At 40.6% G+C, this 18,886-nt stretch overlaps 1 protein-coding gene across 4 annotated transcripts in view; it reads right to left on the bottom strand.

Annotated features, from left to right (window-relative positions):
• The window catches only part of DYNC1I1 (dynein, cytoplasmic 1, intermediate chain 1), a 245,306-nt gene that overhangs the window by 84,398 nt on the left and 142,022 nt on the right, over positions 1–18,886 (bottom strand). For all 4 annotated transcript variants that reach the window (XM_006779241.1, XM_006779240.2, XM_006779242.2 and 1 more), the window contains one exon: positions 17,285–17,410. In XM_006779241.1, the coding sequence (XP_006779304.1) occupies positions 17,285–17,410 (126 nt within the window). The remainder of the gene's footprint in view (positions 1–17,284; positions 17,411–18,886) is intronic.

Raw genomic sequence — 18,886 nt, 5'->3', positions numbered from 1 at the left:
ATATATATAGAGAGAGAGAGAGAGAGAGAGAGAGAGAGGGAGAGAGAGTTGATAATATTTAATATCAAGAAGCAGGACAAATAAAGTTGACTTCCAAATAACTACTTCTGGAGTCAGAAAACATCATAACTTGATGGCAATAATGTCTTTAATATGGCAAATAGAAGGTACTGTGGAAAGCTCTGTGTCTATATTTGCCAGTCAAAGGCAAAGTTGAAGAAATTGATTGAAAGGCATAAAAAAAATTTTTTTTAATTAAACTACTTTTTCCCAAGGCAATCAGACCAGGAAGGCAATAAGAGTTTCATTTTCCTGTATACCTGTTTTTCACCCCACTCCCTTCCAAATGCAGACAAGGGCTCTAGCTAGCTAAAAGTGGTCACACATCTGGAAGACTATTTTAAAACACATTCAAAATGTTTTGACTACATGATGCCAAGCATCTGGCAATACAAACTTCTCTTAGGTATTTTTCTTCTATAGAATTCAGTCTTGTGTAGACAGCCACTGTGCCAGATTTTGAACTACACGTTTTATTTGCGGAATGACGGAAATACAGATGCAAAGGTAAGGTTTTCCTTATGATTTCGATTTAGGTAGATTTAAATTTTGTTAACAGAGTTGCCATTGATTCTTGCATTATTTGAACTCTCCCGCTGCCCTCAAAAGCCCTTCAGTGGCCTCTACTGGTCATTCCCACCCCAGGAACATTCTCTCCCAGATGAGCAGCACTCGCTTGTCTAAATACTAACTGACTTTATTGGTTTCATTCCACAGCAAAGATGAGGAAAAGCGAGGCTTCTAGTTTTCCCTGTCTAATAGGAACCAGCCTTAGGAATACCTGTGGTTCACCAACCATCCCTAAACCATTTGCAGGATCTTGAGGTAGGAGGTAGGTATTCTTCATGTGAGGTCGCCTCCCTCTAAATGCAGACTAGCTCAGCCTTTCAAAGGCCTTTTCCACAAACTAAGCTAACTATCCCTATCTCCACTCCATTTTCAACTTTTATACTAAGTCCTAAGCCTGATGACACCACAGTGGGTAAACTATGCACTAATTATCTGAGTTTTGTAGCTTGCAACCTACCGCAGATCACACATTCTTGCTTTTGAGTTTGGAGAGGAGGAATAAATTCATCTTCATCATGTACACACCATCTTGAGGCCTTGCCACCTAGCACGGTGCTAGACACAACAAATATCTGCTGAACTGCTTTGGATAAAATGCAGTCTGCTCCAGATCACCACATTTCAAGCATGCAATAAAATTAAACAGTAGCCAGGTTTGAGCCTAAGCAGTGTTCACAGTTTGGACAGTCTTGAATAGCTGACTAGTGGGACAGGTCTGCCAGAACCCTGCTTGCATTAGGGTGCTACTGAGAAAATACCAAGACTATACGTATCATAAACTTTGGAGACAGTGGCACACCAGCTTGCATTACTTAGGCATCCTCGGGACAAAGAATATACACGTAGGGGAGAGAATCATTCTGTCTCCTTCTTCATGAACATTCCCTGACCTGACTGGCTTCAGTTCTACCAGTCACTGGGCTGGTCAGGGTGCTGGGGCACGATCAGCAACGATGGCACTGCAGCCGTGGAGGCCAGCGAATGGTTGTGAAGGTCACTCTGGAGGTGAGTGACGGCCAGCCCTGGGGTGCCGGGTGGGAAAGGCAATGGGGCTTGGTTGCTGGAGTTCAACAAGCTGCCGTTAGCATCACCGGTGGTCCTCGGAACCCCTTCCAGCCTTCTTTGGCAGCTCCCAGGAAAAAAGTGGGGGGAATTTGAAGAGCTCAGAAATCCTAAATTGCAGATGAGGTGACAACTACAGAAATATGGTTTATATTTTTAACAAGATCTCATTTAACTAGTCATATGTGATCTAGGAAAACCTGGATTTGATAAATGGATTTCATACAAAGATAAAAATAGTAAAAACAAATTTTATGACATCAAGCAACATATTTTGCTATTTTAGAACATATAGCATAAAGTATTGCTATTTCATTTTTAAATATATTTTAAATCAAGTATTTGAAGCAGTTTCATGATCCTCTAAGTTAAAAACCTGCCCAAGAAAGATGTAGAAAGCATCCTAAAGGGTTAATAGTTCTAAGGTAGAGAAAGTCCTTTAACTCAGAATTCCTCAAGAAAATCAGCTTTATCTGTAGGTTTTACAAATAACAGCAATTGGTGGCTAATCTTTCTAACCTTTAGTCAGTTTTCTGTTGATGAAAAAACAGAATCAGGGATTATCACTTCTACAAAGACTGTTTAGACATCGAAGTGACATAATCACTATATAAAATATAATTCCAATTATCTCAGTTTAAACACTGCCTAAGAGAGTAAAAATCATTTCATTTTCTACCAGGGAAACTATTTTAATAATTTTAACCGCTTTTTAGATTACATCAATTCTTTGAGATGAAGTATGACGGAGAATCAAAATAATCTTTGTAAATTGAGCTCTATTGCAAAAAATGATTTTCATTCTTCAGCAGGGATATTAAGGGGTAACCTTTCGAGTGTCTTTCCCGTGCATTTCTCTTCTTCCTCTACCTCTCCTGTCTTTCCCAGCTCAAAGCAAACCTGACACGTGAAAACAGACTCTGCTTAATGACCCCCTTCCCTCTGCTTTCTCCCATGCTCTTTCATTCTCATTCCCAACTTTGCATCTCTCTTCTCATTTTCCTTTTTTCTTTCCGGGGAATGACCACCTCAAAGGATTAATTCAGAACAGGCAGCAGAAAATGGTAACAAGAGTGGGCAAATCAGGATGTGGATTTAAAATCAAGAGGTATTTTAAAGGAGGAGAGTTACTCAAATTAAACATATGTTAAGAATATGGGTTTGTTGTTCATGGCATACCTGCTGCCTGTGATCCCACCCTCAGCGGATCAGCCTTCAAGGGCAGAGCATTCCCTAGTGGAATAATAAATACAGCGGCCTGAGTGGATAGGGATCTAAGCGGCCCAGCGAGCTTCCTTTCCTCTGGGTCTGACTTCGCTGTTGGAACACAGGTGGTAACTGAACTAGCTGAACTAACGAAATGGATCGTGGCCCCTCTGGCTCAGAGCCAAAGAGAATAGAATTCAGTCTCCAAATTATCAGGCTCTGGGCATATATAAATTCTAATATAGATCTTGGCGTAAAGAACAAACTTCATTTTAATGGATACTGCCTGTTTTCCAACCCATCATCTTTCTTACTGTGATACGTGTGAACTGCGCAGTAAAAAGTCCATTCATTGGTCACTTTAAAAACACGCTGTGCCTAACGTTAGAATGTTTTTCTTTGGGCTAACCTGCCATCGACATGAGAGTATGGCAGATTGTGTTCTGCAGGTAAAAATGAAAGCCTTGCCCTATATTCTATACTTTCATTCTTCCCAATGTAATGTATTTTGCAGTCCTCGGCTGTCCTAGAATTATGTGCCCAAACATTATTGATATGAACTAGTCAACTATACTTATTAAAAGCAGAAACTATATAAAGTAGAAATATATGATTTATTTGCTCATTTATACCCTTCCTTACTTTAGAGGTGTTCTGAGGTTCAGAACAATAATATAATATATTTATGGGCCGAATTCATTCTACTGATAAGCAAGATTCTACAGTCATGGGTCCCTCAAGATAAGAATCTACACTATAGACAACATTAAAAAATCCATAAGTGTTTTGAGGGAAATTTTTAAAATTTGGTATTGAAATAATATGGGTCTGAGAAGCTCAAGAGGCTCTTTTCCCCTGTATTTTGATATTATTCCTAAAACATAAGAACTACCTATGAAATTGTTACAGATTTATAAAGGGTAACTGGTTTCCCTTTATACTGTCTATAAAAAATAGTACTTAGCTAACTAAATAAATGGTGTTGGGAAATACTTTCTAAGTCCCTCAAGCATTTTATAAATGTATGTCTATGGACTATAATATACAAATAACAAAACATTCCTAACTCTTCATTTAAGCAATCAGGCCCTTGATGTTTGATTACTAGTTCAGGTTATCACACACTCTTAGCATTGATGTATTTTCACTGCAGTAACAACGTCCCAAATCCGCGGATATCATATCAGCGGTCCTGATATATGAAAATAAATTTCTATTTATACAAAGGATAGTGTGGAGAGTGCAATTATTTACTTTTCAAAAAAAAGATTCATTTAGTTATCTCCTTTAGCGAGCCATGGATGATTTAAGAACTGGCCCTCTTTCTTCCTGTCGTCTGAATGTGTGATGTGTTCCAGAACTTGGCTCAAATGTCCCTCTTACAAAGGAGAGAACATACCGCAATGTTCCACAGGCAGGAGGTTTGTGTTAAGCCTGTCTCAATAGCCCTCAATATATAGAGGGGAAATTTCAGTTCCAAAATTTAGCAAGTCTTCACAATTTTACTAAGTGCATTGAAGGACATGGCATGAAACACAGGGAGAACATGGTCAGAAGCCTGGCTGTGGGGGCTTGGGATGATGGGCAGAGCACAGGTAGATCTCTGCTTTCCCTGAGCATCTTCCCCCCAGATTGAAGTCTTTTAAGCAATTTTCATGGCAGTAGGGTTGACACGATGTTGTTATGCCTTTGATAAAATGCTGTTAAAGGAAGCCAGGTTGGGGACAAAGATGGCGAGACACACGAGGAAGGTAGTGGGGGAGGACAGGCGGTGCTGTGTTTGTGTGCTCATGCTCACCCAGCTGCCCTGCTCCCAGAATCGGTCCCTTTGCATTCCGACCTGACTTTTGCTTCTGTTCCTGATGAGCAGTCCTCTAGGACAGAATGCAAGGTCCGTGCGAAACTCTCCAGCACCAGCCAGAGGTGGGTGGTTTGCCCTGGGACAGCAGCATGAGCGGTGTTCCATCAAGATAGATGGTGACTTGGCAGGGAAGTCGGACCATTCAAAAGAATTCAGAGTTTGAATAAGTCGGTGCAGAGAACCACAAAAGTTTCTCTGAACTCTGAGATTCTACAATTCTATATATTAATACTCTCATGAAAAAAGTATTACATCATATATGAGAAACAAGCACACACACACACACACACACAAAAACAAAATAAAAAAAAATCTCTCTTCATTCTCCATAGGGTAGAACACGATTAAACTATCTTAAAATAGGAGTTTGACATACGCTGGGGTTTACATTTCCATTTACTTACGAAATGAGATGAAAAGAAAAAACAAAAATATATTCTCTGGTTACAAATATTAAATGGGTATGGATTCCGAACTATGGGTCAGTAGTTCAGATTGGCTAATACAATGTCTCCGTTGCTAAAACAAAATTAAATTAATTTTATAATGGAAATCTCCAGGAATCCAAAGAAATTCTGTGCACTTCTGTCTACCCCCTATTTTTTATGTGTGTGTCTGTGTGTATGTGTTGTGTGTGCACTTTGCTGTTAAAGGAGCTCATTTGCTTTGATTGTGGAGCTCTTCCCAGACATTAAAAGCCACTGTTTCTAGTTTTTATGTTTAGAAAATGCTCAAAATGCTCCCTCTTTCTGGGGGAACGAAATACTGTGCCACCTTTGAGAGTCAAGCCCTTTGAGCCCATCAACGATTGTTGGAAACCTTCTGCTTCTATTTTTGTAGAATCTTTGTCCCCTGTTTTCTGAAAGGCTCAGAACCCTTAGATGAACATTCTTCTAGTGGCAATTTTAACATAGCTGAATGCTTTTATTTGTACTGCAGGTAGCACACACGGTAAAATACATCATTAAATCAATGCTGTTCCCATACAGAAGCTCTTTTCCAGGAGCTGTTTGCCGGCTGCCCTGCTGTGGGATCCGAGGGTGGGATACTTTTGATTTTAGGCATAAAAAAAGGGGGTGGGGGAGCCAGGCTTTTAGTGATGGAGCCTTTCAGGGACCTGGGGTCACTCTTATACATCTCGAGCCAGAGACCACAGTGTGCGACATCGCTGTTCACACAGAGCCCCCACCAAGGTTAAAAACCACATATAAGACAAACTAATTTACTAAAATGTGGACCAAGTGCAGAATAAGCCAAAGGGAAAACTTGTGCGTAAGCTGCTTATCTGCTGTTCTTGGGAAGGTGAGGGGATTCTGGCAACGCTTTGTGGGCTTTGAGGACATTTTGGCCTCTCTCTGCATTGTGCTCTGGAGCTATTTCTTCCATTTTTTCATGCCGTCTCTGTAACACAACCTCTTTACATAGTTTATCTCAGGAAATGACAATTGGCTGTCGAATCCCATACAAATTGATTGGATCTGACAGCTTAAAGGAATAAATCTTCTGCAGGGAAGAAAGTTTTTACTTATACTCTTGTATTTTCAATCTTTTTTTTTTTTACCCCTTTCTTGCTTAATTTTATTATTTCAATTAGATCATTTAAAAATCAACACATCACATACCAACCTCCCCTAAGAGCAATCATAAGATTTGATGATTTTTCTGATACACGGGCTAGGGTTTCAAATTTGCATTATTTTATCTACTGAATTAACTATGAGTTCTAAACCAAACTAATGCCGCCATGTGTTTTTAAACATCTCTAATCTAAACCATCTGGAGAGGCACGGTTTTGCAAAGGCATCCCTTTCAGGACACTCTGTGGATTTTGTCACTGCTTGAGGTTTTGGCAAACCATCAACATTACTATAATTCTCTTTCATGAAATATAGCTTTTGACTAGGATTTTAGAGTCTTGGGTGTGTGTGTGCATTTATATGAGTGTGGGTACTTGTGTATAATTTTTGCTCATGTCCCTTTCTCTTTTCAGAAGACCGTATTTATAACAAATTTATTTTAAAGAAGTAAAGGTTTGTGTTGCATATAAAAATAAATTTAATTTTAACTACTGAACATAATGCAATTAAAAAGCACTGTGAAATAACACACGTTATTGTATGTAGGGGCTGGAAATACTTTTTAAACTAATCGAAAGAAATCAGCTTTAGAGAACTACCACAAGAGAAAGTGTAGATATTTTTTAAATGATTACGGCAACAATGATTTATAGCATGTAAGATACATACTCAGTACATTTATGAGGATACAAATAAATATGGACTAAATCTCTCACTCAAGCAATGTCTCATTTAATTCTTTTTCTACCAAATAAACATACCACTTAAAAATTATAATCAAATCTAAGCATGATAAAAGCAAAGTGTATACTATTTGTTATAACAAAAGTTAAAAACTTCCCCAGAAGTAAGGATGATAATTCTACTTGCAAAAATCCTATCTGTTAATAATTTTCAAGCTTTTTTTTATTAAGAATTTCAAAAATCAATCACAAAAATGGAAAGTAGATTTTTGCTGAAAGCCACTGTCTGAGGTGAATTAAAATAATAATGTTACTATTGGGGAATATTAATGTCCCTGTATTTATTAATAACACGGTATGTTCAAACAACCCTTTTCATTCAACAGTATTAGGCAAATTACACACACACACACACCCCAAAAAGTTTTGGTCAAGTTTGTAAAGAGGATTAAAAAGATTTATTATTTTTTTTTTTTAGAAGTAGATGGCTTAAAGTCCAGAAGTGGGTCTGTGCTTAGCATATAATGGTGCCAAAGCAATGCAGAGGCAGCCCCTCAGAGGTGGTGGCAGCCTAGAACACTCTGGGTAGGTGCTAACGGCCTGGGCACACCACAGCCCACCCCTTGCTATTCCCTGTTTCCTTCCCTGACATGGGATCCTCTATGCTTACATCTCTGAGGATAGGGTTGCCCTTCTAAAACCTTCCACTTAGGCCACCAGTATATTTAAAAACCTGCTTCTGCCCATAGTAAAATGTTGTAGGATAAAGGAAAAGTGCAATCTGATAGTGCAGAGAATGGAAGCCCCACTTAGAGGGCCTTGGTCCCAAGTCTTTAGGAAGGGCTGCTCCTAGCAAAGATGCTAATCTGGTCTTAGATGAAAGTAGAACATTCGTCGGCCCCATCTTCCTTTCTCTTGCTCTAGGGTCCACAGAGTGAGTTCAGCATGGCGAATGGCCAGCAAGTCTATATAGGGTTCATTCAGTGCAGTCTTATTAGCTATGTAGAAACCAGAAGGTTCCTATATGAAGCCTCTGCCCAAGGCAATTGGTGAATAATTAAGCCTTGGAAGCAAATGCATATGTACCTAGCACAGGGTGGAAGCAGAGTAGCAGGGATGATACATATGCCATGCTCACTAGTACAACATCACCAGGGACTAAGATGTTGAGATCATTTTGTCCTTGTTGGTTAAATGCTCTCCTCCAGGTCCTCCCAGGGCTCCCCTGCTGCCTGGGCACCCTGGACCCTCCCCACTTTTACACCCAGCAACTAAAGGTATAATTCCTGACACATTGGGGGCCTTCATCCATGCTATTGGGACAGGGCTATATAGACTGTTACATCTTTTGAATTTCATTTTGGCATCTATATGTATAAAAGCCTAAGCAACTGATGACCGGTTGACTGAATGCCTGGTTGCTATGATGCTCACTGACCACCAGGAAACAGATACTCAATGCAGGAGTTGCCACCTGGTGGTCAGTGCATTCCCACAGCCAGCCAACCTCCCATGGTCCCTTCCCCTGGCTGGCCCCAGTCGGCTTGATTGGGATTGGGCGAGATGGTCCTGATTGGCCCTGATTGCCAGGCTGAGGGACCCCATCCATGCACGAATTCATGCACTGGGCCTCAAGTATTAAATAAGTGTAGCTGACATTCACTGGTTACTTACTCTGTTCCTGACACTAAAAGCTTTGCCCTAGCCAGTTTGGTAGAGTGGACAGAGTGTCAGCCTGTGGGCCTAGGTTTGATTCTGGTCAAGGGCATGTACCTTGGTTGCAGGCTTCTCCCTAGCCTGAGCCCTGGTCAGGGCTCGTGCAGGAGGAAACCAATCTATGTGACACATCGATGTTTCTCTCTTTCACTCTCTCTTCCACTCTCCCTAACAATCAATGGAAAAATATCATCGGGCGAGGATTAACAAAATAAATAAATAAATAAAAGCTTCATGTGTATTTATTTATTTTACTCTCATGTATGACTTGACCAAGGTCACAGAGCTTCCAAGTGGTGGGACCCAAATTATAATCCCAGGCTGTATGACCATATTGTTCACCCATAACCCCATCGTGCTTAACTGCCTCCCAGCACACAGTAAATTTATCACCATCATTTAGTTATGAATGAAATGTTTAAATGATTGGGATGAGAAAACTTAGGAATTGCTTCAGGTTCCCTGTTCACTTGACACTTGTATATGAAAAACATATGTAGGGACTTGACTAATGTGAGAAGGGCTGGCCAGGTGATAGGAATTAGGGCTGGTGGGGACTGGGAAAAACTGAGGAGTTCTTGTGGAGAGAGTTCTCTTCTCAGCTCCAGCCAATTGCTATTCTGAGAACCTGGCCATGGTGGGTACCCCATAAATATCTGTTGAATGAATGAGTGAATGAATGAATCTAATTTAGGTGAAACTTCTTTAGAAATATATTCAAGCAAGAAAAAATGCAAGTCATGGTTTAAGCTTCCTCCTAAGGGACTTCCATGCAATAATAGTGAAACAATCAAATGTAAAGAGAATACTTCATTTTCTCAAAGCGTGTTCACCTATTTTATGCACTGAGCTATGTTCCACTAAAATGTGTATGCTGAGGCCTTGTATACAAATACCTTGTATTTGGAGATTGGGTTTTCATGATGGTATTAGACACCAGAAAAGTTTGCTGTCTACTTCTGCCACTTGAGAAAATAGCTAGAAGGCAGTTGTCTCCAAGACAGGAAAATGGCTGGCACCCTGAACTTGGACTTACCAGTTTCCAGAACTGTGCTTTAAGCCACCCAGTCTATGATATTTTGTTACAGCAGTCTGAGCAGACTAACACACCAATATTATCTCTTTTATCCTCAAAATAATCCTAAGAAGCAACTAGAACTCCATCACCATTCAGCACAGGCCCCTGAGAACGCCCGTTTGCCTTAGAGCATGATGTGTGGCGGGTGGCAGGGTGGTGAGGACCAGTGGAGTGACAGCCCAGAAAACTTCTCATACTGCCACCTGGCTCTCACTGCTCAGCACAATAATTTCTGTGGCAATTCCCTGGTAAAGTACAACCAGAGAAAGCCCAGTTCAGGTAGTTTTAGCACAGGGCATGGGAAGGGAAGGGCATTTAGGGAACTGAATAAAACTTCAACGTTGGGATCCTACATCTCCAATATATGTGCACATTAATAGGGCAGAAAAATGCTTAGTCGTGGATAGTTTTTACAATACTATTAAGCTTTTTGCAATATGACATGGCAAGACAAAGAAAACAATTTGTTCAAAGGTATATTCTCACAGCATCCCTCTCAACTGGCTTACTCAGTCACTTGTAAAGTACACGGTCTACTACTTTGCTATCTTCAGATAAGGAATCATTTATGATACAGTCTGTTGGCTCTAATCCTGCTGATAATTCTAATTTTCCTAGATAAATCCCAATGATCAATTCTGCTTCTTCTTTTGTTGCTTTTTGGAGAGAATTCCAGAAAGAGGGCAGATAAAGAATGAAAGCTGGCAAGGCCCTTTCTCTGCTTCCAGCTTCCTGGGCCAAACACAGAAAAAGAAGTTCCTGCTGTTTGATTTAATAAGAATCAGTGTCTCGCTCATGCCTCAGTCGTTGGACCAGTCAGGCTCAATTGGCATAAAAGAAGTGTTTCCGAATGTCTGCATTTCATTTCAGCACAGACGCTTAAGCTCCCGCATGCCTTTTCCTAACGGCACAAATAGCACTGCTGAGCCCTGCTCCTCTCCGCGCATCCATATAATTTGCATCTTTTATGTCCGAGCTTAATTTTACCTTTAGGTCGTCTGCATTCTTTAATTTTCCTTAATTGTATACTTGGAGATGTGTATCACAATCTGCATGACAATGGTTGAGGTTTCTCCTTCTGGGTTTCTCACTTCTGCGGTAGATACATTTGAAAACCATTTGGGTCTCATATTAGTCAGAATGTTCTTGTCCATGGACTTTGTTTCCAGTTACTGAGCACCTAATTGTGTCTTTCCTTTTGTCATCCCAGGGACACATGGTGAATATGTAGCCCTAGCTGTCAAAGAATGTTCTAGTTCAGGGGTCCTCAAACTATGGCCCACGGGCCACATGCAAATACAAATATTGTATTTGTTCCCATTTTGTTTTTTTTACTTCAAAATAAGATATGTGCAGTGTGCATAGGAATTTGTTCATAGTTTTTTGTTTTAAACTATAGTCCGGCCCTCCAATGGTCTGAGGGACAGTGAACTGGCTCCCTGTTTAAAAAGTTTGAGGACCCCTGTTCTAGTCATTCATCCCTTTCTCTTCTTTGACTTCTACTGAGTAACCACTCCTTACCACATCCAAGAAAAAAGGTTAGAAAATTTCTATTCTGTTTTTTTGTGGGGTTTTTTTTTTGTGTGTGTGTGTTTTTTTATCAGCCAGGCCATAAGAAAATTATCCTCCCTTTAATTAAAATAATAATAATAAAAATCCTTACGTTACAGTCTAACACTGCTCTGGTCATAATATACATTGGAAAATGCATTTAAATTCATTTATATCATTGTTTCTGTAGCTGTTTTGTTGATTTGGATTATGGAGCACAATCTGGGCTGGGGGAAGGACAAAGCTGATGGGAGGAAAATCAAGTTTATTGAAATAAACTTCACGATTCCCTCAGAGACAGGAGCAACAAAAATCACAACTCCCCGAGGTCACTCGGCAGGGTGGCCAGCGAGGAGTGGAGCGGCAAGGCCTGACTTTCTGTCCCTTCTCCTGACCACCATCACTTCCCTCCCGCGTCACTGTCACTCCTCATGGGTGGGGGTGGGGGAGCGGAGGGCTCTCTTCGTCAGCGGGAACCTCACGAAGAACCAAACTCTGGGTGGCTAAAGCTGTGAGGAGGTGCAGCCTCCTCTCTAACCTTTACAAACTCTTGATGAGATGTGGAGCCACACATAGGGAGAAGGTCAACTGAGGACTGTAAACACTGGCACAGATGAGCTAGTTAATATCACCCCACTTCACATTCTGCTTTCTCCCGAAATAGGGAGGGTTTCAGGTCATGTTCAGTTTCAGGTCAATGTCAGATAATCCTTAAAAAGGGAATGCTAAGAACAAAGAAACCAGACCAGGAAAAAATAAAAGTAAAAATAAAAACCTCTGACCAAGCCAAGCCTCTAAATATAACTTTTCCACTTACCTCAATGCAGATAATTCTAAGATATATATTTCTGATTCTATTCATTCTGTTTAAAAGAGAAAGACCACACCAGGGTGAGCAAGGCAGGGTGGTCAGGATGCATAATCTAATGACAGTGTGTGGAAGCCACTACAGAAGATGGCAGGAGAACTGCCAGAGCGTGCGGTGAGGCCCGTGGCTGATTTCTACGCAGAGTCCACGGATATTTTCCAAGTGTGGACAGCTCTCACTGAAGTGAAAATAGAAAATGCAGGACCAGAGCCCACACTAAATATTCAGTTTAGTAAAAGACACGAAAACTGCTCGTGGAAGTGGAAGGTATTTGGCTTTGCTATTCTAAACAAAGAAATGAGCCATCGGACTGTAATCTTTTCATCATTAGGCAAAAAGCCTGTGAGTCTCTGCTAAAGAATATTGAACTAATGTCTGTTCCTTATGCATTTGCTTTCTAGTCCTCAAGTGATACTTTTTTGAGCCAAAAGATTTGTTTGCAATTATATAGTTGTTGTTGTTTGTTGTTGTTGTTAATCCTCACCCAAGGATATTTTTCTATTGATTTTTAGAGATAGTGGAAGGGAGGGGGAGAGACACAGAGAGAGAAATATCAGTGTGAGAGAGAAACATTGATTGGTTGCAGGGATCGAGCCTGCAACCAAGATATGTGCTCTTGACTGGGATTCAAACCCAATATCCTTCAGTCCACAGGCGGACACTGTATTCAGTGAGAAACACCGGCCAATTATACACTTTTGAAATATATGAAGAATGTACAGAGATCAAGAAATGGACAGCTACTGTGATTATTCAAAAATGATAAAAGTAGCCCTAGCCAGTTTGGCTCAGTGAATAGAGCGTCGGCCTATGGACTGAAGGTACCGGGTTCGATTCTGGTCAAGGGCATGTACCTCAGTTGCAGTCTCCTCATTGGCCCGGGCCCTAGTCGGGACTCGTGCAGGAGGCAACCAATGGATGTGTTTCTCTCACAATGATATTTCTCTCTCTGTGTCTTTCCCCCTCTTTCATTCTCTCTAAAAATCCATGGAAAAATATCCTCAGGTGAGGATTTTTAAAAAAATAATAAAAGTGCAATCACCACCAGGCACCTGTTGCTTCTCCCTGTTCATAGTCCTCTTTCCTACCAAGCGAACTGTCTACATGAAATTATTGCCACATCACAGGACAATGTGAAAGCACAAGCCACCTGATTTCAGTGAGACAGTGTCGAAAGGAGCCCAGGTGCTGTATGTAAGCTTTACCAGAGATCAGAAAGGATACAGAAGAAAACTGATAGGTCAGTGAGTGGGGGGTTAGGTTTTTCTCATAAGTATTCTAACTCTGTGGTCTCTCCAAGTTTCCCTTCAGGTTTGAGAGAAGTTGTTACCATTCATCAGTTAACAAGAAATGCATCTGGTAACTGAAAAGTGCTTGGCAATCAAGGTCTCCAATTTGCTGATTTTATTTCTAGACTGGCAGCTTTAATTTATATATATATTCATTTAAATTGTTTTCTTTTAAAAAGCCCCCACTGTTGGCAGCCCCACTGGCTGGCTCACCATCATGTCCCTCCCCAGCCCAATCACAGCCGAAGGGGTCCTGAGTGGCTAAGTGCCCCTTTGAGCCTTTCCTAGCCAGGAGTCTTGAAGGACAGGAAGGAAAGTGCCCTGAGGTCCCAGGTATGTGTAAGTTCTGCTGCCTGACTATTCTAGGCCCAGGGTGTAGTTGATGCTATGCACCAGGCCAGTGATGCCAGGTTGCTGGGCTACCAAGGACCGAGCGAATCCAGAGTTGCCCGTACATGACATGAGGCTTCTCCCAGTGGCTGCTGATAAACCTCTTGAGGTCTAATTCCCTTTGCAGTAGCCACCTTTCGGACCATGTCTAACCATCATCTTGTAAGTGGCAGGCTGCCAGAGATACACTTTGAATGAACTGCACATCATGGCCTATGCTGCCCCATCGGTGAGTGCAGTCCTGGTTCTACGGTTCACTAGCTGGGAGCCCTTACAGTGCAAAGTCTCCCAACTGGGAAAGAAGAATAATCTTTTCTGCTGTACTGGTTGTAAGAATCAATGAGATCATGAAAGGAGAAGTGCTAGCAAAATATAAAAACAGACAAATGTAGTTATACTCATTTAGTTATCAGAGATCAGTGCCTGGTTACCCAACTGCCCTTTTATTCCCCTTATTATTTTTTTTCTTCCATCTAACTTCCATCCACTAATTTATCTATAACTTTCCTGACTGCTTAAGTTATACCTTGTTTGGTCTCCCATCAGCTCAGGCATCCTTGTACTTTGTTTTCTTCTGATAACCATTGCTATTTACTGGCTTTTATCTTAACTTCATGGGTATCAATGATAGCAAGGTGTGTCACTATTTCAAAAGAAACGGTACTCGCCAACTCTCCAGTGCCCATTGTCCCTATGTCATGTTGAAAGTGGTCTTGGAAAAACAGCTCTGGGTCTTCTGACCATCCACCCCCAGAGCAGATACCAGCAATGAATGAGCTATAGGAAATGTAAGAGTGTGTGTGTGTGTGTGTGTGTGTGTGGAGGGGCAAGGAGGACAAGGTGGAAAGGAACAGGGGAGTTGGTTAGGAAATTTCTCAAATAGGATTCAATAGGAGATCATCATCAGAGTAATAAGGGCAAGAATTGCCACTCTAGTTTGGGTCAAAGAGCAGAAGGGAATTGTGGGGCAAGAACTCCCTCTTAAATAAAGAAGCCAACCACTTTTGTCACCTTGTCATCCCCTTTCTTCTCTCTTCTACATGCCATTGGTTTCCAACTATAACTGCATATTCAAACCACCAGGGGTCCCTAGAAGGGCTTCTGAATTACTTAGGTTGTATACACTTCCTCCCTTAGAGAGACCAAAACTTTTTCCCTTTTCACTTTCCCAAAGCTGGGGATACATTCTGCTCCCTGCAGTTAGATCAGTTTAAAAGAATTTAATCACAGAAGCAAGGTACTATAGTGGTATTCAGCAATTTAGGTTTTCATAAGATTTTCTAAATGTATTTTTCATGAGTAATAAGGGTCGTTCATGTCTGAGTAGCACAATCATGATTTTCAGTATTTTTAAACATGTGTTAGATTGAGTAGCTTTTATTTGGTACCTAGACTCTCAGAGTCCTCATGGTCTCTTGCACATGTCACTTGCTCAACTCAAAGTTTAAAAGTATTAGAATTCTCACGTTTCTTCTATTAAGAATACTAAGTAGAGTTGAGAGCCCCATCTGCTTCTGGTCACTAGATGAAATGGACATAGTAGTAGGAATTTGGGGGACACAGAGATATTTTAGTCAGCATATTTTATTAGGATATTCAGAGTACTTCTGACCTTGTTTTTTGTTGTTGTTTTTGAAATCAAGAGTGTATTTTCTTCTAAAATACATACATTTGATCATTTAATGGAAAAACTAAAAATAAAATTAAATGCATGTTAGTGAGAGCTTTAGTAAGTAATTCCAAAGCTACCACAAGAGGACAAAGAAGATGCTCTTTTCAATCAATATTGGTATTACGATTGTGCAATAAAACAGGTGATTTTAAAATTCCAGTTAATTCCAAAGACCTTTGAAAATAGTTCTTAACTCAGCATTATTATGCTCCTACTGGCCTGTTTACTATGCAGTGTTGTGAATGTTAACCATATTATCAAACTGTTTTTGTCACAGGCTACCGATAGTCAGTTAATATAAATTTTGATAAGCAGCATATACATCGACTAAAACAATATATTATTACTTCTTTTTTTAATATTCAAGATATGCTTTATATAATATCAAAATAATTTAAGTGGCACTGATTTTTAAAAAATGTGCTTCTGCTTATCCCATAAGCCTTTTAGTATTTTCTCGGTAACTCAACAAACTTCTTAAAATTGAGCAAAATTAAGATTTTGTGCTTCTATGTTTACCAAAAGAGCATATCACATTGACAAATTTGATAATCTTATAAAGAAAAACAAAGAAAGGAAAAACTGTTCTTATTTCAAAGGTTCAGGGGGGAAAAAGGCTATTTACTATGCAGACCTAGAATTCTTGTTGTTTTAAGATAGCAAATTAGAAAAACATGGCCTGGGTCAGAGGCTACTCAATCAGGTTGGGCTGGGCCTTTCATTCCAGCAGCTCCCATTCCCCAAATCATGTCTGATAATATTCTAAAGTCTAAACATACTTCAGTTCAAAAAGATACTCAGCTCTTAGATAGAAATTGGCACTAAACTTCCAAATATCAACAGGTTTACCCACCCTTTCAATTAATGAATTTGTATTTAGATTAAACTGTCACTTAGTACGTCTGAATTGAGGAACTGAAACTTTGAGCTGGAACGTTTGTTTTGCATTTTCCTGTGCATAATCACAGGATATGAGCATTAATAAAGGGGTTGGTGCATGGGCCACTACTGAGGCCTATTATTTAAGCAGCGTCATGGCAACAGAGCCGAGCTTAGTGTTCACAAGTGTAGCGTAATTTCAGCCTGTATTATGTCGAATGGATGAGAAGACAAATGTATCAGCAGACATAAGGAATAAACTACGCAAAACTATTTGAAATGATCTCTGCACTTGCAAACTGGAAACAGCATCTATATTTCTCAACAAGTCAGGAAAGATTCATGATGGGTATTCCCTTAAACCGGCTACAAAAATATTATTATCTTGCAAGCAAGATGGCGCCCCTCAACTTAAAACTGGCAAAATCCCATTGAACTGCATTTCGGAGAGAGAAGGGAGCTTGAAACGGTAGTGCTCTGCGGATGTCCACGTGGGTGGGCAAGCATATGCTGCTGCTGAGCAGAGGAAGTGGTACGCCAGGATTTCTTCATAAGTGTGAGGTCTTTATAAACTCATCTCTATGGGGGCGGTTTTAAATAGAAAGAAAATGACACACAGTCCCCAACCAGGCTTCCTAACTGTTTGGAGAGGGTTGCCACTTTCCCCAAACATTAGGTTACTGTGGGGAAATTTTCCAAAACTGTCAACAATTCCATTTTTAAACTCAGTTCTTCCTCTCCACATAAGACAGATGCAAGGCAGCAGGAACTATATTTGGTCTAGTAGGAGATGTAAGTTATTTTTACTGTGCTGACTCCTACCTGACAGTGGAAGACGTACTCTGGTGTGGTTTTCTTGAACTTCATGTTCCAAACCAAGGCCACTCCATCTGGTTCATGGGGAGCATCTTCATTGTTGTTGTAGGAAGCGACCATCAGCTCGGGGTACTGAGTGGGAGAGGTCACAAGAATGAATTAGGCCAAGATGACAAAGAAAACTTTCTTAATTTCTACAGACACATGCTATACTACATACTTTAAATATCACTTGCTTTTTAAGCTGTGGCATACTTAATACCAACTTCATGCCTCAACCTATTGCAATCTGGTTTCTGCCGCCATCATTCCACATGAGCTTGTCATAGTCGCCAAGAACTACCAAACTGCACACATTGCTGGATCTTTCTGTATTAGCTGGCATGTGGGCTAATCCCTCCTTTCTCCCGTGTTGGCTTCCATTACATATTTCTCTCCTGATTTTCTTCCTGCCCGCTCTTCTTAGTTCCTACAGGTTCTCCATCTGCTATATATGTTCCAAGGAAGCTGTTTCATGCCCTATTTTTCCTTTGTCTCTGTATACACATTTTCTCTGGGCAACCTCATCTACTCCAATGGTTTTAACAAGCATTAATATGCTGACAGTGTTTAAATCTATACCTTTAGGCTTGATTTCTCTCCTAGCTGCAGATCCTTATATCTGATTGACAGTGTTTAAATCTATACCTTTAGGCTTGACTTCTCTCCTAGCTGCCTACTGGGGATATCTCAGGGCCGCCCACAGACACATCAGATGTAACCATAGACAAATGAGCTTGTTGCCTTCCATAAAACCTACTGCTCTTTCAATGTTCCCTCTTTTGGTGCCTAGTTGTCCAGCCTGGACACTTCACATTCATTTTTATTGCTTCCTCTTTCTCAACCCTATGTACTATTTCACTACTTCCTCAATACCTTTCAAATCCATGTTTCCTCCCCATCCTTAAGGTGAGAGCCTCCTAAACTAATTTCTTACCTGAATGAAGGCAACAGCTTCCTAAATGGCTCCTTGACTCTAGGCTCTCCAGGCCCCACCCTCACCTACTTTGTCAACATGACTTTACAACAGACATCTGCTAAGGCACTCCTTTGTTTAAAATACTTTAATGGCTCATTATTACTTTGAATATAAAATGCAGGTCATATAGGATCCTTCTGTCATTTTCTAACTCCTCTGCTTAATCTCTTACAATTCTCCCTCCTTTCGCCCTCCCACATTCCATGACCCAGCCTCACTGGGCTAGTTCTGAGGGTCACAGGTATGGCCTCTGTACCTATGAGTCTGCTGTTCTCATTGGAATACCTCTTCTGTGTGGTAGACATCATTAACTCACTGTTTAAGATTCAATGCAGACATCTAGTCCTCCAGACAATCCCAACTAACCATGTACCACCTCCCCTTACCTCTCATTGTCTCCTTGAACATTATGTGTGTGTCCTCTCCCATTAATGCACTTGTCAAATTGTATTACGGTTTCCCCCCACTTCTGTTTCTTACAAGGTTTGAAGCACTCTGAATGTGGAGACTAGTTTTTACTGACCTCTGAGTCTAGGGCCTAGTAACTCCCACCACATGCTAAACTTGTGCCAAAACCTACTGAATTACAG

This window comes from Myotis davidii, unplaced genomic scaffold (genome assembly GCF_000327345.1).
Source record: "Myotis davidii unplaced genomic scaffold, ASM32734v1 scaffold187, whole genome shotgun sequence".
In the NCBI taxonomy this organism is placed as follows: domain Eukaryota; kingdom Metazoa; phylum Chordata; class Mammalia; order Chiroptera; family Vespertilionidae; genus Myotis; species Myotis davidii.
Note: the sequence above shows the minus strand (reverse complement) of the source record. Positions and strands in the feature narration are given on the sequence as shown.